Here is a 25,608-nt window from a genome sequence, read left to right on the forward strand (position 1 = left end):
ATTCATGCACTTTATTACATATCTTCAGAGATATTACATGTCTTCAGAGGTGAATTTTTAAACTAGCCTAGAAAATTTGTTGACCTTTCTGAAGCTGACTCATAACTACTGATCAGCATTTTCATTTTTAGCTTATTATCTGTGTTAGACTGCACAGACTTTTCTTCCAACATACCAAAGAATTCAGAGAATTAAGATTCACAAGGTTTAGTTCTATTCATAAAGTCCTGAAGACAGATGACTATGTGGACAATAGTAAATTCAGATGAGTGAATCAATATGAACAAAACAACAATGACAACCTCACTCCAACTCCTGCTTCAAGGATCTGGTGAAACATAGAAGGAAATAGCTGTCTGCTTTTTCATTAGTTTCTTTCTTTTTTTTTTCTTTTTTTTTTTTTTTTTTTTTTTGTGTTGGTTTTTTCCCCCACCTTATGTCTTCCTTTTCAGGGTTAGGATCTAAAATAGGAGAACTGCTTTCTGCAGGATTATTAAAATGTATATTGTATAAAATAGTGTCTTAGTGATTTAGCAGCCTTATTGGAAATAATGTTTGAAATGTATTTTCATGCCAGCTTAATTGAAATGCCATATAAAGAGGGTCAAACAAGTATCAAAATAAGTAGGGATTTTTTTTTCCTTATGCAAATCTCTAAGTTTTATCATGTTAAGCCATCATTAATAAGAGTTCCTTCCATAAAATACTGAGACTCTATAGGACACTACTTAAGTCAATGAAGCTTAAGTAATGTTTTGAGTTTGAGAATCATGTCAAATCTATACAAGGGTCATTGTACAATAAAAACTGTTGTAAGCTCTTACACTGATGTTGAAGTAAACTTTTGCACTCATGGCAACATTTTTTTTGTGAATACTTATTGCAGTTTTCACATTCAAGCAATAACCCAAGAGATGATATAGCTACAGAAGCTTATGAAGATGAGCTTGATATGGGTCGGTCTGGATCCTATCTGAACAGCAGTATCAACTCAGCATGGAGTGAACATAGTTTGGATCCTGAAGATATTCGGGTACATAGAACTCATTTAAATAGTATTCGTTTTCAAGAACACTTTTTCCTAGAAGAAAACTCCAACTTGCATGCATTTGTTTCTATTTGCAGATTTCAGCTGAAAAATGCAAGCTTAGATCTTTTATGATTGTTGTATCAGGTCACGTAAAGTCTCAAAGTTAACTAGTGTGAAGAGATGCTGCATTACTAGTTAAAGTAAAAGTCATAGTGGTGGCTAAGGAGGAGGAATCATCATCAGCAAGAGCTGTTACTCAGTTTACACAGATTCTTTGAATTATTTTGAAGTGCAAACAGTTTTTGGTTTCAGTTTAATTAGTCATTTGTATGTAACATATACATAAGCATATGTAACTATAAAGATAAAAAATTTAAAACTTGATTAATGAAGAAAATTACTTTATTCTTATTTTACATGATTAAAGGCCTTATATTCTGAGAACAAAACACAGCTAGAGAGTTCAGCAGGAAAGCATACACTACAGCATTGTGAAATCTGAAACAGCATAAATGAGTATGAAGTGTGCATGCTGTGGAAAGTAACATGTTTATGCACGAGAGTTGAACTTTTTTTTTAAAGAGGAAAAAAATGGGATTCAAGTTGATGGAGAAATGGCATATTCAAGAATCAGAAAAGACAGTGAAATGAGTTTAATGCCCTTTTTAGAGCAATAGGTCTTGTATTCATCAGGCTGTTTGTTTGACTGTAGTCACTGTGTAGATACTAGTTTTGCCATTCACTTTGCTTTGCAGGATGAGTTGAAGAAACTATACGCTCAGCTTGAAATCTATAAAAGGAAAAAGATGATTGCTAATAATCCACATCTCCAGAAAAAAAGGTGCTCTAAAAAGGGCTTGGGACGCTCAATAATGCGGCGTATTACAGAAATCCCTGAGACAGTCACCAGGCAGTGCTCCAGGGATGAGAAAGACTTGATGGAGCACAGTGCTGTGAAGAACTTGGCCACACTGAAGAAAAACCCACCAGATTCCACAAGTTCTGCAAAGCCAAAAGAAGATACTTTGAAAAACAGAGTCTTTTCCTTAAAAAAGTCCCACAGCACTTACGATCACGTTAGGGATCAAACAGAAGAACAAAATGGCTTAACTACAGAAAGTGCAGAAGTTATAGCTTCTGAGAAAACACTTCTGGACTCCTTGAATGGTAGCAAATTAACCAAAAATGCTCCTGAAAAAGTTGAAGCTGTCTCTACTGAATCGGTCCCTTTAGTGTGCAAATCAGCAAGTGCGCATAATTTAAGTGCCGATAAGAAGCCTCTGCATCCAAGAACATCTGTGTTACAAAAATCCCTCAGCGTTATTGCTAGTGCCAAGGAAAAGACTCTGGGACTAACGGGTAAAACACAAAGTCTAGAAGAAAGCACTAAATCTCATAAATCTCAGCAGAAGGGTAAGGAGGCCAGCAAAAAGCACTCAGCCTCCGATAAAGGGGAACATAAGGATTCCCACCGGAAAAACTCTACCCAGTCTGAGGAAACAAAGAAAACCCATAAATCTGGAATTATTAAACAGCAAAGGGTTAGTCAAACACCTGCAAATCCAGACACAGGCCCAGGTAAGTCTCTGCACAAGGACAATTTCAACATAGGAGAAGTTTGTCCTTGGGAGATATATGACCAAGTTCCTGGTCCTGTGCCTTTTGACTCTAAAGCTCAAAAACATGTGTCTATTGCTTCCTCAGAGCCAGAGAAAAACCACCCTTCCCAGCCAAAGGGGAAGACTCATCATAAGCTGAAGACACCTGAGGGGTACCAACAGTCAAATCAAAAGAGCTCAGAGAATGTGGAAGCAGCCACTCAGGAGACACAAGAGCAGCAGATCTTTGAAAATGAGAAAACTCAGTCAAATTCCAAGTCCCAGGTTTCTCCTGGGCTGAAGTGTGAGAATGTTAATAGGTATACACCTAATACCCATGCCGGGGAGCGGGAGGAGACGCCCCAGAAAACAGCAGGAAAGGAAAACCTCAATAAATTGGCTGAACAGAGAAAAATTGCCTCTTCTGAGGGAAATGTGCTTTCATCTAACTCCCATAAGCCCAGTAGTTACGTACAGCAACCTTTAGCATCTCGAGCTGAAGTCTGCCCTTGGGAGTATGATACAGCAGATTTACCAAATGCAGAAAGAAGTGTAGCTTTATTGAACACCTCTGCTATAAGTGCAAATAAAACAGCAGCACCTCGAAAATAAGAGGCTTTTGGACTGAGGAGAGTAGCAACATTGAGAAGACAGAAAACAGGAAAGACAGAGGGGACTTAGGCCAAAAGGATCTGAAAATTCCTAAGGAGCATTGCTTAAATCAAGGGAATCAGCACTACAAATATGTAGGAGTTAAGCAAAGTAAATTATCATTATTATTGTTATTATTTATATGTTGAGTGCCAACAATGTGATTAGCAGTGCCCAGAATACGGTCCCTGCTCCAAGGATTTTATTGTGTCAATGAAAGAAATCTGCCTTTGTGAAATCAATTTTCTTTTAAAAGAAAAAATAATAAGATGATAACAAACGCACAGTGTAGATCTTAACCAAATTATTTCTGGATGCTGTAACTGGCTGTAACTTGCCCTTGGAACTTTAAAGATCCAGCAGAAGTGGGAAACAGAAAATGTCCTGATGGCAAAAAGGGGTACCAACGAGCAGCTTATTAAAGTGATGATTTTTCACTTTACATATTTAATCTAAATAGCACTGCTAACTCAATGCATCCCAAGAATATTTTATAAAAGGATTGCTTTCATTTTCTTATTACTGTGTGTTTAAGTACATTGTTGTGTCTCATATTAAAGCATTCCAGATTGTATAATTTTTGCAAATAACTCTGATATTATGTGACACAACAACATATTTATGCAATCTGCAGATACTGTCTTCTAATTGCAAGTTAAAATACCTGCTGTAGACCTTTTTGTTTATATATGGAATTGCAGTAATCTTTCACTGGCTATGGAAGCCATTATTCGTACTGGGAAATTATTTTGGGCTTTGGAGATTTTTTTTTCTTTCCTGTAATTTATATAGTGATTTTTTTGTTTATTATTTATATTTATAGTTTGATACTGTATTATTCAGGGGTTTTATATGCAGTAAGTTATGCACTTCCCTGTTAATGCTCATAGACTTCGTTAGTAGTGGAAATTCAGTTGTCTAACTGCCTATACTGGTAAGACAATTTATCTAGGTTTTTTGTTACTAATTGGAAAACATCATCTAAGAGACAAGAAATCTTACTTTAAACATCAATGGTGATGATCTTGTTCAGTATTTCATACTGAACCTATCCTGTTAAATAAGCAAGAATGACAATGAATATACCCCAGAAATTATCACATGTTTTACTAAAAGCAGACAGCTCTGGGAGGTATTTTATTTATGGAACAACACTGTACTGTTTATCCCTGTTGGCAAACCTCAAAAAATTTGCTCTTGGAGTGAGGAGAGAACTCCAAAATATTACTCTTCCCCCATATATGCAAATGTAAGCGATACTGGGAACAGAAATGATGGCATCTCTCTCCAACTGTCCAAAATGCTTTGAGTTTTTTTAAATTTATATGTACATTTACAGTAAAAGTTAGTGTTTGATACAGTGCTACTTTTCAGCAATAGCTACAGTCCTCATCGTGCATATGAGCTTAATTCATAGATGGCCCATTCACAACTTTAAGTGTTAGTGACAGCTCACCATCAGGGCCTGAGGACATGTTGAACTCTTCTGAGGAGTATCAGCAGTAATTAAACAGCCCCAGCCATCTCAGTGCAGTACCAGTAAAGTGCTGTTCACAGGAATTGGCTGTACGTAGTGTACTCCAAAACAAAGACAGCTCAGTCCTAAAGAACTTGTGCAATTTGAGAGAAGTGATGGGATTCGGTGGAAGAACATGAAATGTGGATGATTGAATAGAATGTGTTGTTTAATATATATAATATATATAAAAATAGATATTTATATATGTTTAATATATATATATAAATGTCATATCTAATACACACATGCACATACACGTATATAGTATAAACTGATTTTTGTGGCATCACAGAAAAAGTGGCTTAAGATTAAATGCAATGAGCAGAGGGACTTAGACAACCTGGGCATGAGGATCTTTCTGTCCTTCAAAAAGGAGAGGAGACTATGGGCATGTCTAGACTGACACATCAAGATGGATCTGATTTTCCTACTGCCGCTGCTAAGCCCAAACCTGACATGTGCCAACACCTGAGCCAGCTGGGGACAGGTGCTGTCTAAACACGTTACCTCACTTACAAATTCTGCTCATTAGCTCCAGATTAAATGACTGAACTGCCCCAGCCAACCTGGTTATCCAGGATAGTGCTCAGTTCCACCATGGGGATGTGCTGACTTAGGTCTTTACTACCCTGGGCTTATCTGACTCTCCCACCCCTCTTTTGTAGGGCATAATTATGGTCTAGGAGATCTGACTGGGACCCTTCAATCCAGAATCCCTGTTCCACCCATGAAAGGGAGTCAGGCATAATAATCTGTGTGTTTTGGACATCACTGCACTCACTTTGCACACACAAGGCCACTGGCATCCTATGTGCAGCCCAAATCCAGCTCTGTCCTTGGTGTGGAAAAGAGTTAAGACCTGATGTGCTCAGATTCTCCCTTCCCAGTCCCAGATACTCATGGAATTTGTCTGTAACTTGTCTTGTCAGCTTCAGTGGGACTTGATCAGCTTTGCTGAGAGAAAATAACCCTAAATTTCCATGGGAAGAAGTCTATCCTAGGAACAGAGCTTTTTGGGAGGCCTGCAGGAGCACACTGACCCTGTGTGCAGAGAAATACACAATTTTAAACCTGCTGAAATGGTGACAATCTCACACCTCTCCTATCCTTGAAGGGAAGTTCTGCAGTCTCAGCAGTGGTTTTTGGGATTGGGACAGGGGGACAGCTTATGGCAGGCTGCCCTGGCTCATTTACGGGAGCCCCGCTGTGAGGTTAGAAGCAGACATCCACGGAGGGATCATGGAAGGAGATCTTTGTATGTACTCACTGCCTCTTGGAGACAGGTGGTTGCAAGGAGCAGGTACCAGCCCTCGTGCCCTTGCTCATCTGGCTCTCCATCCTTTACCTCGGAGCTGAGCAAGGCCACACTGCCCATGCCCTGCAGGAGCCGTGTAGGGTGCCTTGTGCACCAAGGACGAGGGGATCCACATTGGCAAAGTGTCCCCACAGTACCACTGCCCCTTGTGTTCCTGGCAGGATCAAGCCCTTCGTGCATGACTGTGTCTGTGCCACTGCTGTATACCTCTACTTGCTCGGTTTCTTTTCCCTTTCTTTCTGTTTGGAAAGATAACTTCATTAGAAACACAGAAACAAAGGCCACTCCTTGGCTGGTGTAAAACAGCCCAGCTGCACAGAAAGCAAAAAGCAATGGCTGGTTAACCAGGGAAGGCATTGGCTTGTATATTCTCATTTGGTTTAGATTTCTTTCGTCCTGACCTTTCCCTCACTTCTTAAAAACTGTCTGTTGTGGTTCTTTAGGCTTATTGTAGTCACATCCCCTACGACTGACACAATTGGAAAACTTTCCTTTAGAAAACAAAAAAGCTTTTCCCAGTTTATTAAGCAACTAATCTTTGGGCTACAGATTCAATTGGGACTTAAATTATTTCACATTTAGAGAAAATGAGGGGCCAAACTTCACTCAACTATCCTATTTCACTATGATGCTGCTAGAAGCATTGCTTAATGAAGACATACTAAGTTAGACATAAATATGTTTTGTACTTCATAGATTTTTCTCCACCAGCATATATTGACTAGATTGCTTAGATGTCTTTTTCTGGAATTTCATTGTCATTGTTCAGCCAAGAGAAGTGCAACTCTAGAGTAAAGATGGTATAAACATGTTCTCTAGCAGATCTATTAAGAGAAAAGAAAATAAACATGAAGGTCACAAACATTTGCTAGGTTGTCCTTCTAAATGCATGTGCAAGCTGCATTTCTCCTTCATTTCTAAGCCATGGTTTATAAGTAATTAGATTTATACCAATCTTATTAGACTTGTATAATTTATGCAAGATTATGCGCTTTAAAATATAAATCAGTACATACCTATCATCAGCTTTGGTGGCATCATAGACCTGAAACCAGACAAGACATTTATATTTGCTCTCCTTAGGCTTTTGCATGCATATGACAACAGGCAGGCCTGAGCAAACACTGCCTTTGACTTTTAAAATTTTAGCTACTCCAAGTTGTAGAGCATATAAAGCTGTAAGTCTCTTCACTTTATAATGTGGTTCTTATGACAATGTTATCTGGCAACCAACAGCATCCACCATGAAATACTTGATAGATTTATGTTGTAATGTGTTGCAGCATGTAAATAATGTAACTTCTCTGCAATAAAGCACATTTATATTAAATCTGTCAGCAGGCTTTTGTGTTGTGATTTTCTGAAGCCATTATTGATCCATACTGAATGGGTTTCCCATCAAACTTGTAAAGTAACTATCTTTACAGCTTCTATGATCAGATCATGTCGTTATCATTTTCTGGATTTTTCCTTATATTTTCATCAGAGCAGATATGTATGTTCAGGATTTCATGTTAGGGAAATAGCTCTGTGTTCTCAGTGGTTGCAATTTTGAGGTCATAATTGTAGAGTCCATTCTATATTCTTTTGAATGTAATGGTAACTGCAATGTTAGAAAATAAGGGGAAATAAATAGACCACATTTTACAATGTCATTGTAAAATCCTATAGCTCATCTATACTGTGTGTGCACATGCCTGAATTCCTCGCCTCAAATATGTGTCTAACAGGTATAGGAAAGATAAAAAGATGGGAACAAAAAGGATGAGAGTCAGAGAATGGCAGCTGTGTAAGTACAGCTTGTTTACCTTGAGAGAGAGAGAGAGACCTATAAAACATTGTGAATAATTCAAAGGTAATCAGGAGTCTGGAATTTGCTGGATTTTGTTGTGCAGGAACTGTAGAACACCCAGGGTGGCCATCATGCAGCAGCTTAAAATAATTAAGTTTTCTTCTGCATATGTCATAAATAAATTGTAGAGCTCATTCTAATAGCTCATTTTGATAGATTGCTGTGCATATCATGGGTTCGAAAAGCATTGGACAGGTCATGGAAGACAAATCCATCAAGATCTCTGAACATGGTGGGTAGACCTAACTTCTATGGCTGATAAGTAGTATAATTCTCTTTGCATAATCAATTCTGACAACCCAGTTCTCTCACCTTAATCACCCATTGCTCAATACAGTGCTACATGAACATTTCATCCAGCACAACCTCTGTACATTCTTATGTCTGCATAAATACAGATAGTTTAAGCTCACTTAGTTTATTTTCAGTTGTCATCCTGGTGGTTTTTAATGACTGATTACTGATGTACAAGTCCAGGTAGATTCCTGCATGGGCATATGTGTGTGTTCACATGTACCTCTCCCAGGGTCTCCTGGGTCAGAAAGCTGCCATTTGGGTAACCAGTCTGAGTCAAGCTGTCAGGTGTAATGGAAACATGAGATGGTAAGAAGGGAAGGAAATTACTTACATTCTTTAAATGAACTGTGTACAAGTTCTTTGAAAGCAAGAAGTCCAGATACCAGAAAAATAGGGCCTGGAGATTTTTCACTGTACTACCTCAGGGTGTTCAGCTCAAACTGAGGGCAGCTTTGCTCTCTCAAGTGCTGGGTGCCTTTTGAGCCCCACTTCTAAAGTTTTCACTGGTTTAAAGAAGTAAGGAAATTATTTGCACAGTTTTATGGCTTTGGAAATCATCCAGAGATGTATTTTCACACACCCTCTTGCTTCTCCTGTTATATTTCTTGAGAGGAAAGTGTGGTTGCATCTGCACAACCATGAGAGGCTGGGGTGGGGGGTATCCCATCATCAGCCTGACACCCAGGAACAGGGTGTGGAGAACACAGATGGGCACTTCACAGAGGTGCACGGTGGGAGGAAGAGAGATACAGGCATGGGCTCGAACAAGAGAGGCTCAGAATGAATACTCAGAAAATTTTTTCACCATGAGAAGTCAAACAGTGGAGAAGGTTACTCAAAGGTTGTGCCATTCCCATCCTCTGAGCTTTTCCTGGATAAAGCCTTGATCTTGTAGCTTTGGGCAGCAGGTTGGATTGGAGACCTCCTGAATGATCCTGTCATCCTACAAAGAGTGTTTGCTACTAGAATTTACTCCTCCCATCATCCTCTGGAAAGCCTGTAGGCAGATACCAGGCAGCTCCAGCTCCTGCCCAGGAGCACAGGACACACATTCATTTATACCATACATACCACTGGGCAAGCCCTCCTAACAAACACCAGCTGCTGAAATAAAAAGGTATTTGGCTTTTCCACTGACCCCACAGCCCAGAGTTACCATGGTAACAAAGTGACGAGCAAAATAATTTTGTTTAGAGCTGGTTGGGAAGTTTTCCTGCCTGTGTTTAGTGCTGCAGAGTTGAAAGAAACCCTATAAAAATTGTATTTTTTTCCCTAATATATTGAGGATTTTTTTTTAATGTCAGTGCTGGATTGGATTCTGAAGGAAACATTAAAGAAATTCTAAATTTTGGGGAGTTTTGTGAATGCGATTCTTCAAAAAGGCAGTTGATTTGATTCAGGGTTACAGGTCTGCCTGCCTGTCTGCAGAGAAGTTATTTCAAGCTGAATCTGATTTTTTTTACAATAAAATAGGATTTCTTGACAGGTTGAAGCCAACTTTTTCCAATTCTGTAGGAGCTTTTTCATCAACTTGGAAATTAGCTTCAGCAATGGTTGAAATTTAGTAAAAGATACTGATTATTTCTCTGCGTTGGCAGGCCGTCGTCATGTTGCACCATTCAATCTTCTGGTTCTTTTAACTCCTAGAAGATTAAACATTGTCTCTCCATTTATGCAGATGATTTTCTTTTTTTTTTTCTGTTTCATTTATTTATGAGTTAGCTCTTTTAGTCACTGAAAGTGTACAAACAAATCAAACCCTGGACATTTTACCATGAAATTAGTGGATTTTAGGTTTCTGGATATATATGAATTAGGTTGAATTTTGCATTGTGCCAAAGCATAAAAAAACATCACATTGGAGCCAAAATAGCCATATATATTTTTGAAATGTGCATTTATGATCTTCTGTACAATATAGATATACATATCTTATATAGAAGAAGGCACAGAATCATTCCTGCAGCCTTGTAGCTGCAGAAGGCAAGGTTTTCCAGTAGACAAGTAGCTGCTTTTAGAAGCAATTAAAAGAGAAAATTGCTAAGCCTGCATAATGGGAGTCTTTTAATGAAATGCAAACTGCTGTGTGTCTTTTGGATCTATGGGTATAAAATGTGTGTGAAGTTAGGGCTTGCCTGTGCCTTTGCTTCTTGGCTGTTGGGGAGATGTTCAGAGGAAGAGCAAATGCAGATGTCTCTCTGGTCCCACCACAGCGTGGGTTGTCGTGCCCACATGTGTGACCTCTTGCTCTCCTGCTTACAATTCCCCTGCTGTGGCCTTTTTTAATGATGCTGAATCATGGAGTAGACTTTAAACCTGGTTTTGTCTGATCTGCTGGGCAAACACTCATGGTGGTGGCTCCCTGCAGTACCTTTCCCCCTGCTGCTCTGCAGGGGTGACAAGAGCAGTGCCCATGAGTGGGTTTGGATGCTGCAGGGTTGCCAAAGCGGGGCAGGGTGGAGGCTGCCTGGCTGTTTGAGCACTGTTAGTTGTACTGCTTGACAGATGATGTTGGTAGGGAGTTTAGACAGACTGCAGTACTACAGATAAAAGCCAGGTTGATTTGACATACTTCAGTGCTAAAAATAGTATCATATAATGATGTCTTTGTCATGAAAGTTTGTTTAATCTGCAGGGAGTAAGAACTGTGTGCTTCCAAAGCAGTCATCTTGGAGACATCATCAAAGGAAAATCACAGCAGCACTGGAGAAGCCACCTGTCCAGCTCTGTTCCCACATCATGTTTTATGACGTGCTTGGCAAATGCATAGCATTTGTGTAAGCCAGCAAAATTGGCTAGTGCTACTCTGTATGCAATGTATTTTATGTTTATATTCCCTTTAATGCTTTTGGTTCACAACATTTAGGTTTCACTTTGTTTATAGCAGTTTTGTTATCACTGTGATGATTTTTTTATTCTTTTACAGGAACTTGCTAATAAACTTGATTTGTATTTCAGCTGCTCCATTGCAAGGCCAGCATTATCCCCACAAAATTATTTGTGTTTGAAGTCTGCAAGAATAGTTTCACAATTCATGGAATTTTCCTTCAGAAATAGTTAAATATTTTAAAATATATATTTATTTTTATTCTGATTAATTATTTACTCTGTTTTCATGACCAACAAAATTGCAGTAAGTAAGAATTGGTAATATAAAGCTACATTCTGGACTTTTTAGGTGTCATTTAGATGCATTTTTCCTTCTAGGATTTAAGATTAATTGTAGATTGCAATTGCATGACCTTTCCATGCAACTGCTTGTTGTCTGCATTACAACTAGAATTGCAAAGTCATATTACAAACAATCATTGCCTAGGTAGGGATTGGGTTTTTTGGATTTGCTATCCCATTCATGTATGACAATAATTTTTACACACAAGCTAAATTACTTGCTAAACTACTTGCTTTGGTGTTTTATTCATTGCCTTGTAAATGTAGATAGTATTCTTAATTCCTTGGGAACAACATTATAATTCAATATAATGGGCAGGCAGACATCAATCAAAAATTGATGAGATAAAACTGCAAATTCTCTATTTTGTTAAAAATGTGAGAGTGAAAATGTGAAAACCTTGGCCTCTCTGGGGAAGAAAACAGAACAAAACAATGAGGATTTTATTTATTACTTTCACATTCAGAACCAATTATTATACTATTAAGGAGCTTAGAGAAAACTTGTGCATTTCTGATGATTGATCAAATACTGCTCAGTACATTCCCTCTATTTAAAATACTTGTGATTTCAGCTGAAACAAGTATGCATCTTGTAGTTCTTGCCCCAAACTCAATTTTTGCTAAGAATAAGTATTACCCAGTGGGGAGGAATTTCAACAGAGGATGCAGAAACCACATATATATAAGTTCCATGCCTGCTTATGATTTTTGGGTTTTATACACTATTTTGTGCTGTTCCTGCTTTTACCTTGCAGGAAATTGCCTTTTTCTAGAAGTAAATTATTTGGATGTTGTTCAAAAGTGTGGGCATGTTTGAAGTATCAAGCAGGTAGGTTATAAAAGGAAATACATTTACACAAAAAAAACCACTGCAGCATTTTAGGGATTGCTTAGGCAGAGCTCCCATTTTTCTCAATATCCAGAATTAATTTTGCTTTACCAGGAATGAGTTATTAGAGCCAAACAGGAAAGAAAACTTTTGACAGCATAAACACCTTTTCAGCCAGACTGGGATGGAGAGTCCACAGGCTCATACAAACTAGGCCAGTGAATAAGCTGGCCTGTGTTAAGTCAGGATCCGGTTCATATTCATACCAGGGAAACAGAAACATGCTGTCAGCAATCCACCTGATACAAAACTCTTAAGGAACAAAAAAGCATTCATCATTGCAAGAGCTGCCACTGCCCCTTCACTTCCCTGCTTTCCAGCTGGTGGTCCCACCAGGTGCTTACTGCCCTTTGTCACCCTGTAGGTAGTACAAAAGACATTTTCATTGAAAATGTCGCAGTGGCTTATGCTTGCTTCTGCTCTCTTTTCAGCCAGAGGCCAGAAGCATTGTGCTGCAAACTAAAGCTCTTTTCAGCTTTTTCTCCTGGCTGTTCAGCTCCCTTCAGCTCCCTTTAATCACCTTCCCCAGCTCAAGTCCTGGGCAGATGGCAGCACTATTATCCTCATCTCCTTCAAACATTCCACTTTATTTTTAAAAAACATGCTTACCATACAGACTGAGGCTATCCTTGTGAAATACTTAATCCCTGCCCCAAACCAGGACAAAGCCACACACATCCACTTTTCTGCCTAGCCATAAATTCCCAATGTAATATTTGGCAAACCATTAAGGGGCACATTTTTTACATAGGTACTGGTCTGGCTCCCAGGCTCCCTAAATCTTGATTTTCTGTCTTTGTGTGAGGAAGACCTTTGTGTCTCCTGTTTGTGTGACTGCTTCCTACTGATGGGAAAAAGGAGCAGATAAAATCTTACAGTCTTCAGGTACCTTTGGTAGCATTAAGAAACCCATGTATGGAACTGCTCCTCACCTTCTACATGAGAAAGGAGTATATGGTGTTGAATGACAGTAAAAGGTAATTCACGAAGCAGGTTATTATCAACTTTCAAGTTATGGAAACTTTGTTATTGAAAGCCATTTTACGCTGTGTAAAATTTCCTCATGGCTCTTTAATAATTTGCATTTTTTCTTAACAAAACAGATAAAACCCAGATGAACACAAAGCTGAAGTGACCTGACCTTTTCCTATATGAAAATGAATACAGTCTCCTGAGTTTTTTAGATGTGGGAAATGAATACTTGTTGGTTTTAGCACTAGTGCAGGAGTTTTCCAGAATTCCTCCTGCCCACCTGCACAGCTTGCTGGTGCTATTGCAGCATTCCTGAGTACACATGAAGAGCAAATTAAAAATACTCCTTGCTTCTTCAAATACTATCCAAATGTCACAGGGAGGATCTTGAGTATTTGTGTCTCTGGTACATCTGGTACAGTTCTATATGTCTGTTTAATTTCAGCAGGTCTTCGCCTCTGTTCAATTCCACGGAGCCAGGTAAACTCAAATAAATTATATCAAAGGCTGTTCCTCTTTACATCCTGAACTAAAATAGCTGGGCTGTGTTAAACAGAGCTGACTCTGCTCAGAAGAAAAGCAAGTTGTGGCACAATGTGGAGATCAAATCTGTTGTAAGCAGCCAGTTTGTTTGTGTTTAATGTCACTGTGACAGCTTTCATGCATAGTAAGTCAGATCTTGAAGAAAGCTTTAGGTGCATTTCCTGATCCTCCTTTCTAGAGTTCTCTACTGATCTTCCTCAAGGGCTGCATTTTCTCCCCCTCCTCTCTTACAAAGAGTGATCACAACAAGCTCATGTACCAACACTGGCTCAGATGCACAGATGTCTCCTAGACTTGCATATTTCTTTTGTAACCTCTTTCACGTGCCTGATGTACAGCTCTTGCTTGGCCTGATGGGAGCTCTTCTCCTTCAGGGGGATTTGTCAGCTAAACCTTGCTTCCAAGTAGGAAACTGAAAGCAAGAGACACTTAGAAGCCCTAAGAATTTAGGTGTTCTCAAAAATCTTATTTTCCCCATCTCTCCCACGTGATTCCTTGTCTTTTATTCTCAGCTTCTCCATCAGACACAGAAACTTTGTGTTACAGTTTTCCTCTGCCTTTTCCACTAGCTCTGTGTTAAAGCCTTTGTTAAAGCCCCCAATTTTTTCTATTCTTTCAGTTTCAAAATAATTTCTGCCAGCAAAAACCATGTGCTCCATTCTGATATCCCAAACATTCATCACCCCTCACTTTGACATTTGCTCTGAATTCTCTTCTCCCCATGGACACATGTTTTGCTCCAGACACTGCTGCCCACCTGAGCAAACCCCCCTCTGCCTCATCCTCCCCAGTCCTTCTGAATTCCCTGAGCAGCACAGCCAGGAGTGACAGCATCATTGCATACATTTAGGTTGTGCTGGGAACTGTACAAAAATGCACAGGCAAAATTAAGTGCCAATTTTATTCTTTTTTTAGTCTTTACAGCCTACGATTATGGAAAGACAAAGACAAAAGCAAAAGAGGAAGATGGATGACTATCACGTGAGTATAATGAACACATCACTGACACAAAAAAAAATTCCTCAGTTTTTCAGCTATATTTGCCTATTAAGATATTGTTAAAGATCCATAAAGGGTATTTTTCAGGGAAAAGTGGAATACAAAAGAGATAAAAATAATTTTAAATTATTAAAATTATTCTATTGACGAAACTAAATTCTGCATGTATCCGTACTGATTCATGAACCAGGAACTCTACAATAATGTAGGAAGGCTCCATACTTGTTTACTTACATAAACTACAGATTCTTAAGAGAATTTTGTATTGACTGATTTTTGTATTGATTTTGGATTGAATTCCTTTTTCTAAATGCTTTGCTGACAGCAGTGTAGCCATGTGCACAGACTGCTGCGTCTTTCAGGTCCAGCTCCCAAACCCATGATTTTCCATTCTTCGGACCATGCTGGATTAGGATTTGCTTTGTTTAGAAAAAGCTATTTCAGTGGCAGCTGGCTGTAGCAGGGGCTGTGGTTCTGATAAATTAATCATGCTGAAGGACAAAGTCTCTGCTGCTGTTCAGCTGTACCTTCCAGACACATCCTTTGAGTGTCTTGGATTTAGTACTGAATGCTCCTTTGTTACTATTACTACCAGGAGGAGGAGTCCTTTGACCTTGCTGCTGTTGTCCCTGTGCTGTGTAACATTCTGATGATACTTTCATACACTCTGCTGTTCCCAGCTCTGTGTAATGCCAGACTTCTCTGCCTTGTTGCTCCTAACCAGATCAGCTTTCTGGATGAGGTACTGCCTGTTTCCTGCTACTTTGCAGAGAATTTAATGCCTTGCTTTTTGGAGTCAGTAGACACCTTTTATACATGTCATATAAGTATGGTTGTGGTTAGCAAGCTGTCCATTTAACTGGACATTTTCTCTTGCATGGAGCCCTACAGGAGGCTTTGATGTGGACTGCAGTGTACAGTCTACTCATTGAAGGGTTTTGTGCTCCCTCAGTGTCTGTGGAAGACTCAGCTTCCTCGGGGGTGTATTGCCATGGTTTGGCATTGCCAAAGAGGGATTCTGCCCATTTTGGTGGCATTGTGTACTGGCAACTCGATGTTTCTCTTGCCTTGTGGTTCCCAGCAGCAGATGCTTTTGGGTATGCAGATGCCTTGAATGAATCTCCCCATGTGGAAACCTACATGTAGGTGATTCTGCTTGGGGCCCTTGTATGGCCAGTGGAGACTTACTCAGTATATTCCATGCATTCAGTGGTGTAATTCCTTTCATACTAAAGACAGTGCCTAAGGGAGGTAGTTGCCATCTATCCATTTTCTGAGGGAGATTAGGATGACTATCATCTCAGATTTAGAGGTATCCAAGATGTCTCATACTAGGTGAGATGTGGGATCCCACATAGGATGTGATTCATCCTGTATTGTATATATTGGCACTGCCAATGCCTTAGACTTCTTTCCAGCCTCCCAACTTTTCATCAGGCAAGGATAATTCAAATGCCTGATCTTACATCACTGGTGACTGTCTGAGTAAGGCAGAATAGACACAGGCCAGAAAAAAAATCCTTCACCTTTAAACAGAGCCCATTGTACCTGATAGTATTCAGTACAAAGTGGTCATGTGCACAGAAATAATGCTCTTCTTATCATTAAAAGGGAGTCTATCTTTTGTGATCTCTCAGACAAGTTGAATAGGGTTTTCATGAAATTGAAGTCTGTCCATTTGGGTACTGCTCACCCTGTTTATTGCACACTTTGTATGGTTGTATGTGTATGTGTGCTGTCATTTGGTCCCTTGTGCCCAGCGATTGGGCACCAGCCTACCATTGGGTGATCACCAAACCCCCCAACGAGTTCAAACAGTAATTATTCCACTCTTTCTGCAGCAGGGAAAATGTTGTGCTTTCTGCAGTAAGAGTCGTCTGAAGGAATAAAATGTAATTACAGTTCCACCTAGAGCTTGGTCAAGCTCCATCTGTCTTGCTGAGATGAACGTTACAGCTAAAGACTGTGCCAGGAGCTGATGTGTAGGAGTCTGCCTGAGTTACCAGCCTGTTGTCTGCTCCTTTCATGAGTGTGCTTCTGTTACTTAGTGGCAGTCTGATAGAAGCCCAGCAAAGCCACAGGCAGTTTTTCCACTGACTTAAGTAGGTTTAAATTAGGCCCCACAATAAAAATTCTCTCTTTAGAAAACAGGATATAACAGAATGGTGAGGAGCTGTGAGTGGCTTAATCATTACATTTACTCAGCTTTATGACTAATGCCTGTGTCAGTTAACAAGTTTTATTAACAATACAGTGACCTTGAAAACTCTCTACATCTGACTAACTCATTCTCTTTTATGACTAAATGCTCTCTATATTGATCAAGGATGTAATTGAAATGATGTCATGTAAAGTGACTGGAAGCTTAAAATTATTTAAATAATATGTGGATTGCAATTTCACTTGAAATTGATATAGTTTTTAAACATTGGAATAACACTCTAAATTAAGGGAGTCAGCATACTATCAGTATCAAGTAAAATGTATGCATATAGTGAGATGAATATTAAGGCTATTAATCATAGGTATGAAGTGTTAGGTAGTACAGTATCATTCCAGCACTGGAAACCATTAAATGTGGATATGATGAATTTGGGGTCTATAATTTGCACGGTTTAAAATCTGTATGAAACTGAGAATGACCAACCATGAAGTGTATGGATTATAATGCTAATGTTGTGGCAGGTCATGCTTAATATGAGGTGAGGCTTTAAAGATGCTCCATGCACAAACAAGGGCAGAAAGCTGGACAGCTACTGTGAAGTTATGAGGAGCAGCTGAGATTCACTGTATCAATGGTGAGGGTAAAAATTGTACATCATACTCCAACCCACTCAGAGATCCAACCACCCCTTTGTTCTGCCCCTGAAATGTCACTTATCACCAAGGTAAATCAGCACATCTACTTAGCCATTTCAGTTCTTTCTCTTCCTCACAAACTTATATGCCATAGCACAAGTGTGATATATGCAGTGTGATCACACTTCCCAAGATACATAGCTGGTCTGCTTGCTGTTGAAGCCAAGCTTCTACACCACTCAACAAAATAACATTCTTTCTTTGAGAAATGAATATCCATACATTTCTCTGTGCATGAATGCTGAGGTTTGCCCTGCATTATAGCTGCAGTCCTTAGCAACCATCAGTGTAGTAAACTATTTGCATCAGTAATGCACCATGGTTGAGCATCGTGATTCCATGTTCCCCCAATGACCTCACTGACTCAAGAAACAGACACCAGAGCCACCACACACAGGTGAGACCTGACCTCCTTCCAAACACTTTCTTACTAAAACCCTCTTTTAACCCTGCTTAAATGTGCAAGGACAGCTCTCCCGTGCCAATGTCTTCATTAGGGAATACAATAATGGCTCCAAATGTTTCTGAATGGCAGCAGGACTCCACAGCTTGGGGTGTGCTCTGTCATCACAGCGCACAGAGAGGCTCCTCTCACCTCTTTAGCACATCTAATGTGGGGGGGTTGGCATCATGGCCTGGTGAAGGGGCTGAGCCCAGTGCAGGAGGTGAAATGGAGCTTTCTGTCCAACCTGCTGTACAGATCGCAATGGGTCACCGAGAGAACCCCCTTCACACCACATTCCAGCCAAATCTGCTGGGAACCAAGAGGAGCCATGATTTTCATGTGCTGCAGGGGTTGGGGAAAAAAGCAGCAAGATGGAGAACTCCATCATGAAAGATGTGTGGGAGGGATGAGGGAGGGAACTGTGGAAACCTGGAATCAGCTGTGGAATCAACTTACTTTGCAAACACTCCCCAAAATAGTATCCATCTGAGTAAGAGCCAGCATCTCTGTGAGTCTCCCTGGGTCCCCTTTACAGACATAGAGCCAATAAAGTTGATCAAGTCTGGGACACAATTAGTGTCCTCTTAAACTCCATATCTAAGACATCAAATTAAAAAGCCCCCAAAATGTCTTGCAAAGCATTGGAACAGGCTGCCCAGGGAAGTGGTTGAGTCACCATTCCTGGCGGTATTTAAAAGATGTATAAATGTGGTGCTTAGGGACAGGGTTTAGTGGTGGACTTGGCGGTGTTGGGTCAACAGCTGGACTTGATCCTAAGGATCTTTTCCAACCTAAATGATTCTGTGATGGTATTAATTTCTGTCTTGAACATGAAGGATGTCAAGGTTCAAGTTCAAGCAATAATGCTGACCATGTGCAAGTCTAAAGGTTAATTGGGGTAAAAGCCCCATTGTTGTGTTTAATTAGAAAGCCACATTTTCTTCCCAGAATCCTGTTAAACAGGATTACTACTCAATTATGAGTAAAAACTTCTTTGTATGTCAGGTTTGTCAATAACTGCAATTGCTAAGTTTCACTGAATTTTAATGGGTATGCTGTATTTTTCCCCCAATATTCCAGAATGATAATTATCCATTTTTATCTTATTTTGAATATGCTTGAAACACTTCAGAGAAGTTTGTGGGAGTCTCAGGTTTGCACCAATGCAAGTAGTTTGCTATCAGTAGGTGAGCAAAGTCCTTATTCTTCGTGCTGTCCCTGCCTGCAGTCCCTCACCGCCTGCCTGCTGGCCACCCCGGGCTCTTCACTGTGCTGCGCTCTGCTGCCCCATGAAGGCTGCTTTGATTTCAGCCTGAATCCATCTGGGAGAATTGACAGTAGGTGGCCAGCAGTGGATCACAAATCTCTGCCAAGAGTCTTCAAGCTCTTGTACCATACTTTCATGAATAGATAACCAAAATGCTCAGCATTTTTTGTGGAAAAATATATTGTGCATGTGTTTATATATATATTATGTATATACATATGTGTGTGTATATATAGATGTATATATGCATTTAAATACACACATAGGCAGACAAATAATCATATACAACTATATCCAGCTATCCCTGATTTATCTCCTAGGCACTGCCAAAAGACCCTGACATATAAGAGCAGTTATTTTTTTAAAAATCCAACCAGAAGTTCTAAAAGCAGGAGGCTGGTATTTTCTTGTTATGCAGATGTATTCCATCACCACTGTAGCTGCAAATCCATCAGGCTGCACCTTTCTTCAGAGATGTTGACGCAATACTCCAGAATTTAATTGATCAAGTGAAATGATAGTCAGTCCATGTACATTGAATAAATGCTACTTTGGAAAACTGTGACTCAGAATGAAGTGCTGTTGGGGAGGTTTTCTATCCACTAAAGTGAGTCACTATGGAGTGAACTGCTGCTTTTTGCAGGCAGACCTTTAGACAAGAGACTAAAATATCAAGAAGCTCTGAAACATCAGCCTTGTTCTAGAAATCCTTTAATGTAAAAAGAAGCCTATCTACTCCAATGTACTCTGGCATGAGATGCTAATCCAAGTGGGCATCTGTCTCAGTTTATTTGGTCATATCTGGCAGTGGTTTTTTCCAGAGTAGACGAAGGTTCTGACGGTATTAACCTTCCCATTCAGAGGTTACCAGTGTACAAAATGCATGTATATTTGTACATTATTATTGTAGATTACTGTAGTATTGCAGCTCTGGCCTTGATTGATGCTGAGAATATAGGATTAAAAAATTAGGATTGTAATGAACATGGTTAAGGCTCATCATATGTGGCAGCAGCCTGAAGAGAAGTAAAATGTTTAAGTTACAAGAAAACCTGTAGCAACTTATGGATCCAGCCTCTTTTTGAAATCTAAAATAAGAGCATTTTTGAAAGTAAAGCAATGCATAGCTAAAATACCTTGGAAACCCCAGCTCTGCCCCTCTAGCAACAGCAATCCAACTTCTTCTTTCTGACAGAGCTTCTCCAAAATATCTGTACTTTGAGTGGACACACAGTGTGTTGCCATTAGGGATGGACTAAGGAGAGCTGCAGAAATAAAAACCCTGTTCTATGGAGAGTGTCATTATTGCTTATTTGGTTTTTTTTTTTCCAAGCTTAATTTAAAAAATCTGGGAAGAGTGACTGCAGCTTGGAAATCATGGCAACATCCTGGAGCATTGCCATCTCTTGTTTGACCACGTGTACATTATGAATTCAAGATGCTCCTGCTGAGGAAAGGTACAGCAGTACATTGCCATCAAAACATTCAATGGGATGGCATTTTCCAGCAGCAGTATGAAAGGCTTCATGAAAAATAAACCTTAACCATCTCAAGTGAGGGTGTCTGTGCTATTGTCCTGGCACAATAAGCATCCTCTGTAGCTTAGCTTTTGCCCTTTGATATGCTGCTTTCAGAAAGGCATAAAAAAGCTTCCTGTAACTATTGCTGCCATCTCCCACTAAGCCAGATCTCTGTGTGGCATTACTTCTCTTCCTCAAACTTAGGGCTGAGGAAGTCAATGATGCTGAGAAAGTCAACAATAAGATGAAAAAGTGATCTTAAAACTGTGTCCAAGAACCATTGTTTGCTAGGAAGAGAGCTGGAGGGGCGACTTCACTTAGGTTTTGCACCTCTGTGGTTGAATCAGAGAGAATGCATTAGAATGCATTCCTTCCCTCTCCTCCTCCTCCTACACCCTTAAGTAATAATGCAGGAGGACATTTGAAATAAATAGTTCCTTGATAGAAATGTGTATCTTTAGTTTCCTGACTTAAATGAAGGGACTTTATTAATTGGAAAAAGATCAGCTTTTGTTTACATGAATTTGTATGAAATAAATAGCTGCAAGGAGGACCATAGAACCATGAATCCTAAAGGCTCAAACATCAGAGGCAATTAAAACTTTAGGCTTTGCACATACTGAGAGAAAGAGTGGCTATATAAAAATAACTTTGAGGAGGATATTTCCACGGCAGAGAAGCAGCTAACTCCTACATGCAGCAACACATACATGCAGCCTACTTTTTGTCAGGAATGGATTCCAGGGTCCCAGGGGTCCTGTGTGAATATTGTCACTCTGCATTCACAGCTTCACACACAAGAAAATCCACTGCAATGTGCCCTTAATCCTTTACAGGAGTCTGGGAAACTCAGCCTGGACTTTGCTACATTTCAGAAATCTTCTTAAATCCATGCCCACCCCACTGCAGGTTTCATAACGACCCCTTCACTGCTCAGGTGAGTTAATTCTTCTCATCTCCTCCTCCTTTTCCAGTAGCACTCGTCTCTGGGAAGGAACAATTCAGGCAATCATCAAAATCTTTCCTTCATGCAGAGGTGGATATACCTGGGTAAGTATCTAGGCCGCCTAACAATATGAAACTGCACTGTTCCAGCCCTTTCCCACACAACTGGGGCATCACTGAGTTAGCTGCTGAGTTTTCAGCATGTCTAAAATACTCTTCTACAACATTCTTTCAAGGAAAAAACCACAGTAAACACTTCAGATTCCTAGTCTGATTAAAGTATTCATTGAACTCTATTTAAATCAGGTGCAAAACAACAATATCTCCAACACCAGTGACTATATTAATTAGTAAAAGATGATATTTTAAGCAGAATTCTCTGTGGGAGGCTCATTTTCCCATTAGAAACTTCCTGATCTTTGATTATTTCTCCGTCATCACTGGTGTTTATAATTCTCCTCATTTGCTGAGAACATCATTAATATTATGCACCAGATAGGTAACAAAGTGACTTTTAAAAATGGTAAACTAATTCACAGTAGGAAGCCAGAAGGGTACCAGGCTGTGGAAAAATCTGTAAAAAGGATCTCCAATTATGAGGCCAGAACCTCACAGCTATGTATGTGGCTGTGTATTTACAGCTGTCTCTTATTAATTTATTTATTCTTTCTCTGAGCCTCAACTAATGTTACCCCCTGTGAGGCTGTGAATGCATTCATATGTGAATGCATTAACAGTGGGCATAAACTAAGGAAAAAATTCATCCCAGCATGTTTCCACCCAAAGATGTGATAAACTTTGATTATTCATTAGGCAAGAAGGAGCAATAGTAAAAACTGTGTTTTCTTTATTTCTCTGTAAAATTTTTACATCCAAGTTTGAATCTGAAATTTTTTTCTGTATGGGGTTTGTGTATATTTCAGGTGGTTTTGTTAAATGAATCTTCCTGGAGCACCATGATACAAAGCACCATGTTACAAAGAAGCACTTGGTGCTCTGAGAAATTTGGGATAGAAAGAGATCCTTCTTATCCTTGGGCTTTCCACTTGGGTGTTATAGCTTCCTTCCTCTCCTTCAATAGGGAGCACCAAAATTCTATAAATACTATGTTTGGGTCATTTGCTGGAGAAAGACAACCTGGAAATACAATGTCTCTCTTTACCATGGCAATTACTGTAAGTCAAAACATGACCGGTAAAAGATGTGAGACCATTTTCTCACTCAAGATAAATGTAATTCTTAATAAATAAATAAATAGTTTTTACAGACAGGAATAAAAATATAATGTATCTCTGATTTGCAGTTTTCTCTTTTTAAGTCCTACTAAATAAACTATCTGTATAGACAAATTATATTGCACCTGTGAGGTCAGTGAAAACGTACAAAATAGGTTGATGAAATTCCTTTTATTTTATGACTCCAAGAGTTGACATGGATATTATCTTCAGAAAACAGAACATAAAATATACCAGTCAAAACTATAATAGTGATTGGAATAATAATGTTTAATATGAGTGAGCCTTAACATAAAAACATAAATACACCTCTGACTGAAAGTTCTCAGGAAAGAGCCAAGTGAAGAATCCGAGAGGGAGAACACAAATAGGTTGTCGTTGCTTTCATGGGTCATTACAGAATGAGCAGCCTGTCAGCTGGTAGCCCCCACTCACAATCTCTGTATCCTGATGTTCACTCTCCTGTTTTTCCATCCTGCTTTGTTGTGGTGACCAGATTTTAATTTTTCTGGTCACAGATTGACGATTTGTGATCTGCGAAAGCAAACTCCCCGTGCAATCTCTTACGCTGTTTTCTTTTCCATTCTATGATTCTTCCTAATCTAATTTTCCCTGTTCCCTTCCCACTGCATGCTGAGCAGTAGGAAAGCCACTGCCAAGCTGGGGCCCTGCCTGTCCTGGGAGGTTGTGGAGCCTGGAGGGCCCCTCAGGGAGCAGAGGAGCTGCCACAGGCCACCCATGATCCCCCTCAAGCACCTGGACTGCAAACCTAGTTTTTAACTGGCAGAACTAATTCAGATTAACACAAACTCCAATTATTCCTGCCAACCACCACCCTCTGCAAAGCATGTCCCACCTCATTGCTCACTCAATTTTGCTGCAGTAAGGCTTCCTGAACTGTTCTCCATTTCTTATATTTTAATGTAAATATTTTTGGAGAGCAGTGTTACCTGCAAATGATCTCATTTTATTGTACTTTTCCCACAGTACTTATTAAGCAGATTACATACGACTCCTGTAGAGAATATTGTAGGTTTACCTTGTGCCTGGCTGAAAATACATGTATTCTGATTGTTTTATTAACTGCAATTGACTCAGGTAAAAAAAAAACAAACAAAAAAACCCAAACCAACAAACTTTCGTAAGAGAGCCACCATTTTTCTTTATCAAAGTTCTGGCAAGAACCTCCTGATACCATGACTACCTAACAGTTTCACCACTTCACATTAAAATGATTGTTACAGTGAGTAACAATAAATAACCCTGGGTGATGTATGTTTTTTCCTGAGTTATCCCTGTTTGTTAATAATAAGGACAGACACCTGTGGCTTTCTGTTTCCCTACTACAGCCACTACATTTTAAGAGCTGAAAAAAGCAAACTGAGAAGTGGGAGATCCCAAAAGCATGGAGGTGTTTAAGCCCACTGCAACTGGGCTGTGTCCAAAGTGAGACTGTGAGCAGACGTGGTGCACAAGTTGCAGACAATGATTCAGATCCTGGTGATGTAGGACACAGTACTGAGCATAACACAATGCTCTAAGGGAACAGGTAATGCCCTACCCCTACTAAATACAGCACACGGTATCCAAAATTCAGCCATAAGTGTATAGTGGTGATACTTGATTGAAAACATGCAAGATATACAAACCAGGACATTTTTGTCAGTCTATTTGTTCTGCATTTTTTGCCATCTGAATAAAGCAAGCCTGAAGGGGTATCCTGTATGAAAAACACTGCTTGTCTCGAAAGTTCAGTTCATTAAATCAAATTCTGACCTTTTAGAATTTACGCTAGCTGAGCCTTTCTGGTCCCTGGATAGCAAAACTGTTGGTCCACAGATCTGACTTTTTCATCATTCTTCACCTTCCTGACCATTAAATAACCATTCTTGTTCTTGAAGTGTTTTCTGAAGCATCAAAATGCATACAACTAAAGGGCATCTACAAAGCAACTGGTGAAACAACATGACTTCAGTTCTAAAGGAATTTCGCAAAGTAAAATCATTCCTACAATCACAAATTTCCAAATCAGCACAAATGCATAATTGTAAGACTATCTGCACACATTTATAGACACACAGATATTATATATATATATATACATATATATATATATATATACACACACACACTATGCAAAAATGTATATGTAGCCATGTGCACACTCAAGCGGATAAGACATGCTTTAGCTGGCTGTGCTGGCTGTACTGGGGCCCTCACCTGAATGTATCATGTATCTTTAACTCCCGCCTGAGATGAACAGATTGCTGGCTGAATTGAGTCTTTTTATAGCACTAGTCCATGGGGAAATTCTCCAACAAAAATGCTTTTCTGATCACATTTGCAATTCATATATGCTAAGAACAGGATTCTATTAATTGAACACTGAAAAACATTCCTAATTATTGCATATATTATTAATGCCCTTCATGCTTCTACAACAAGCAAACCAGCAATGTTCAGTACCAATATACGCTCTGAGAATTTTCTCACTGTGG

At 39.5% G+C, this 25,608-nt stretch overlaps 1 protein-coding gene and 1 non-coding gene across 3 annotated transcripts in view; both read left to right on the forward strand.

Moving 5' to 3' along the window:
* GPR158 (G protein-coupled receptor 158) overlaps positions 1 to 7,443 on the forward strand; it is a 189,704-nt gene extending 182,261 nt beyond the window's left edge. The window contains exons 10-12 of one of the 2 annotated variants that reach the window (XM_068171752.1): positions 887 to 1,033; positions 1,786 to 2,608; positions 2,735 to 7,443. In XM_068171752.1, coding sequence (XP_068027853.1) covers positions 887 to 1,033; positions 1,786 to 2,608; positions 2,735 to 3,240 — 1,476 coding nt within the window. In that variant the 3' untranslated portion in view covers positions 3,241 to 7,443. Of the gene's footprint in view, positions 1 to 886; positions 1,034 to 1,785 lie in introns of both variants that reach the window. The other variant, XM_068171744.1, reaches the window with a different exon arrangement.
* A 5,677-nt stretch (positions 7,444 to 13,120) lies between these two features.
* LOC137465378 (small nucleolar RNA SNORD66) lies at positions 13,121 to 13,194 on the forward strand. The gene has a single exon (XR_010994629.1). It is a non-coding gene; the product is annotated as a small nucleolar RNA SNORD66 (small nucleolar RNA).
* The last annotated feature ends 12,414 nt before the right edge of the window (positions 13,195 to 25,608 follow it).

This window comes from Anomalospiza imberbis, chromosome 1 (genome assembly GCF_031753505.1).
Source record: "Anomalospiza imberbis isolate Cuckoo-Finch-1a 21T00152 chromosome 1, ASM3175350v1, whole genome shotgun sequence".
NCBI lineage: Eukaryota > Metazoa > Chordata > Aves > Passeriformes > Viduidae > Anomalospiza > Anomalospiza imberbis.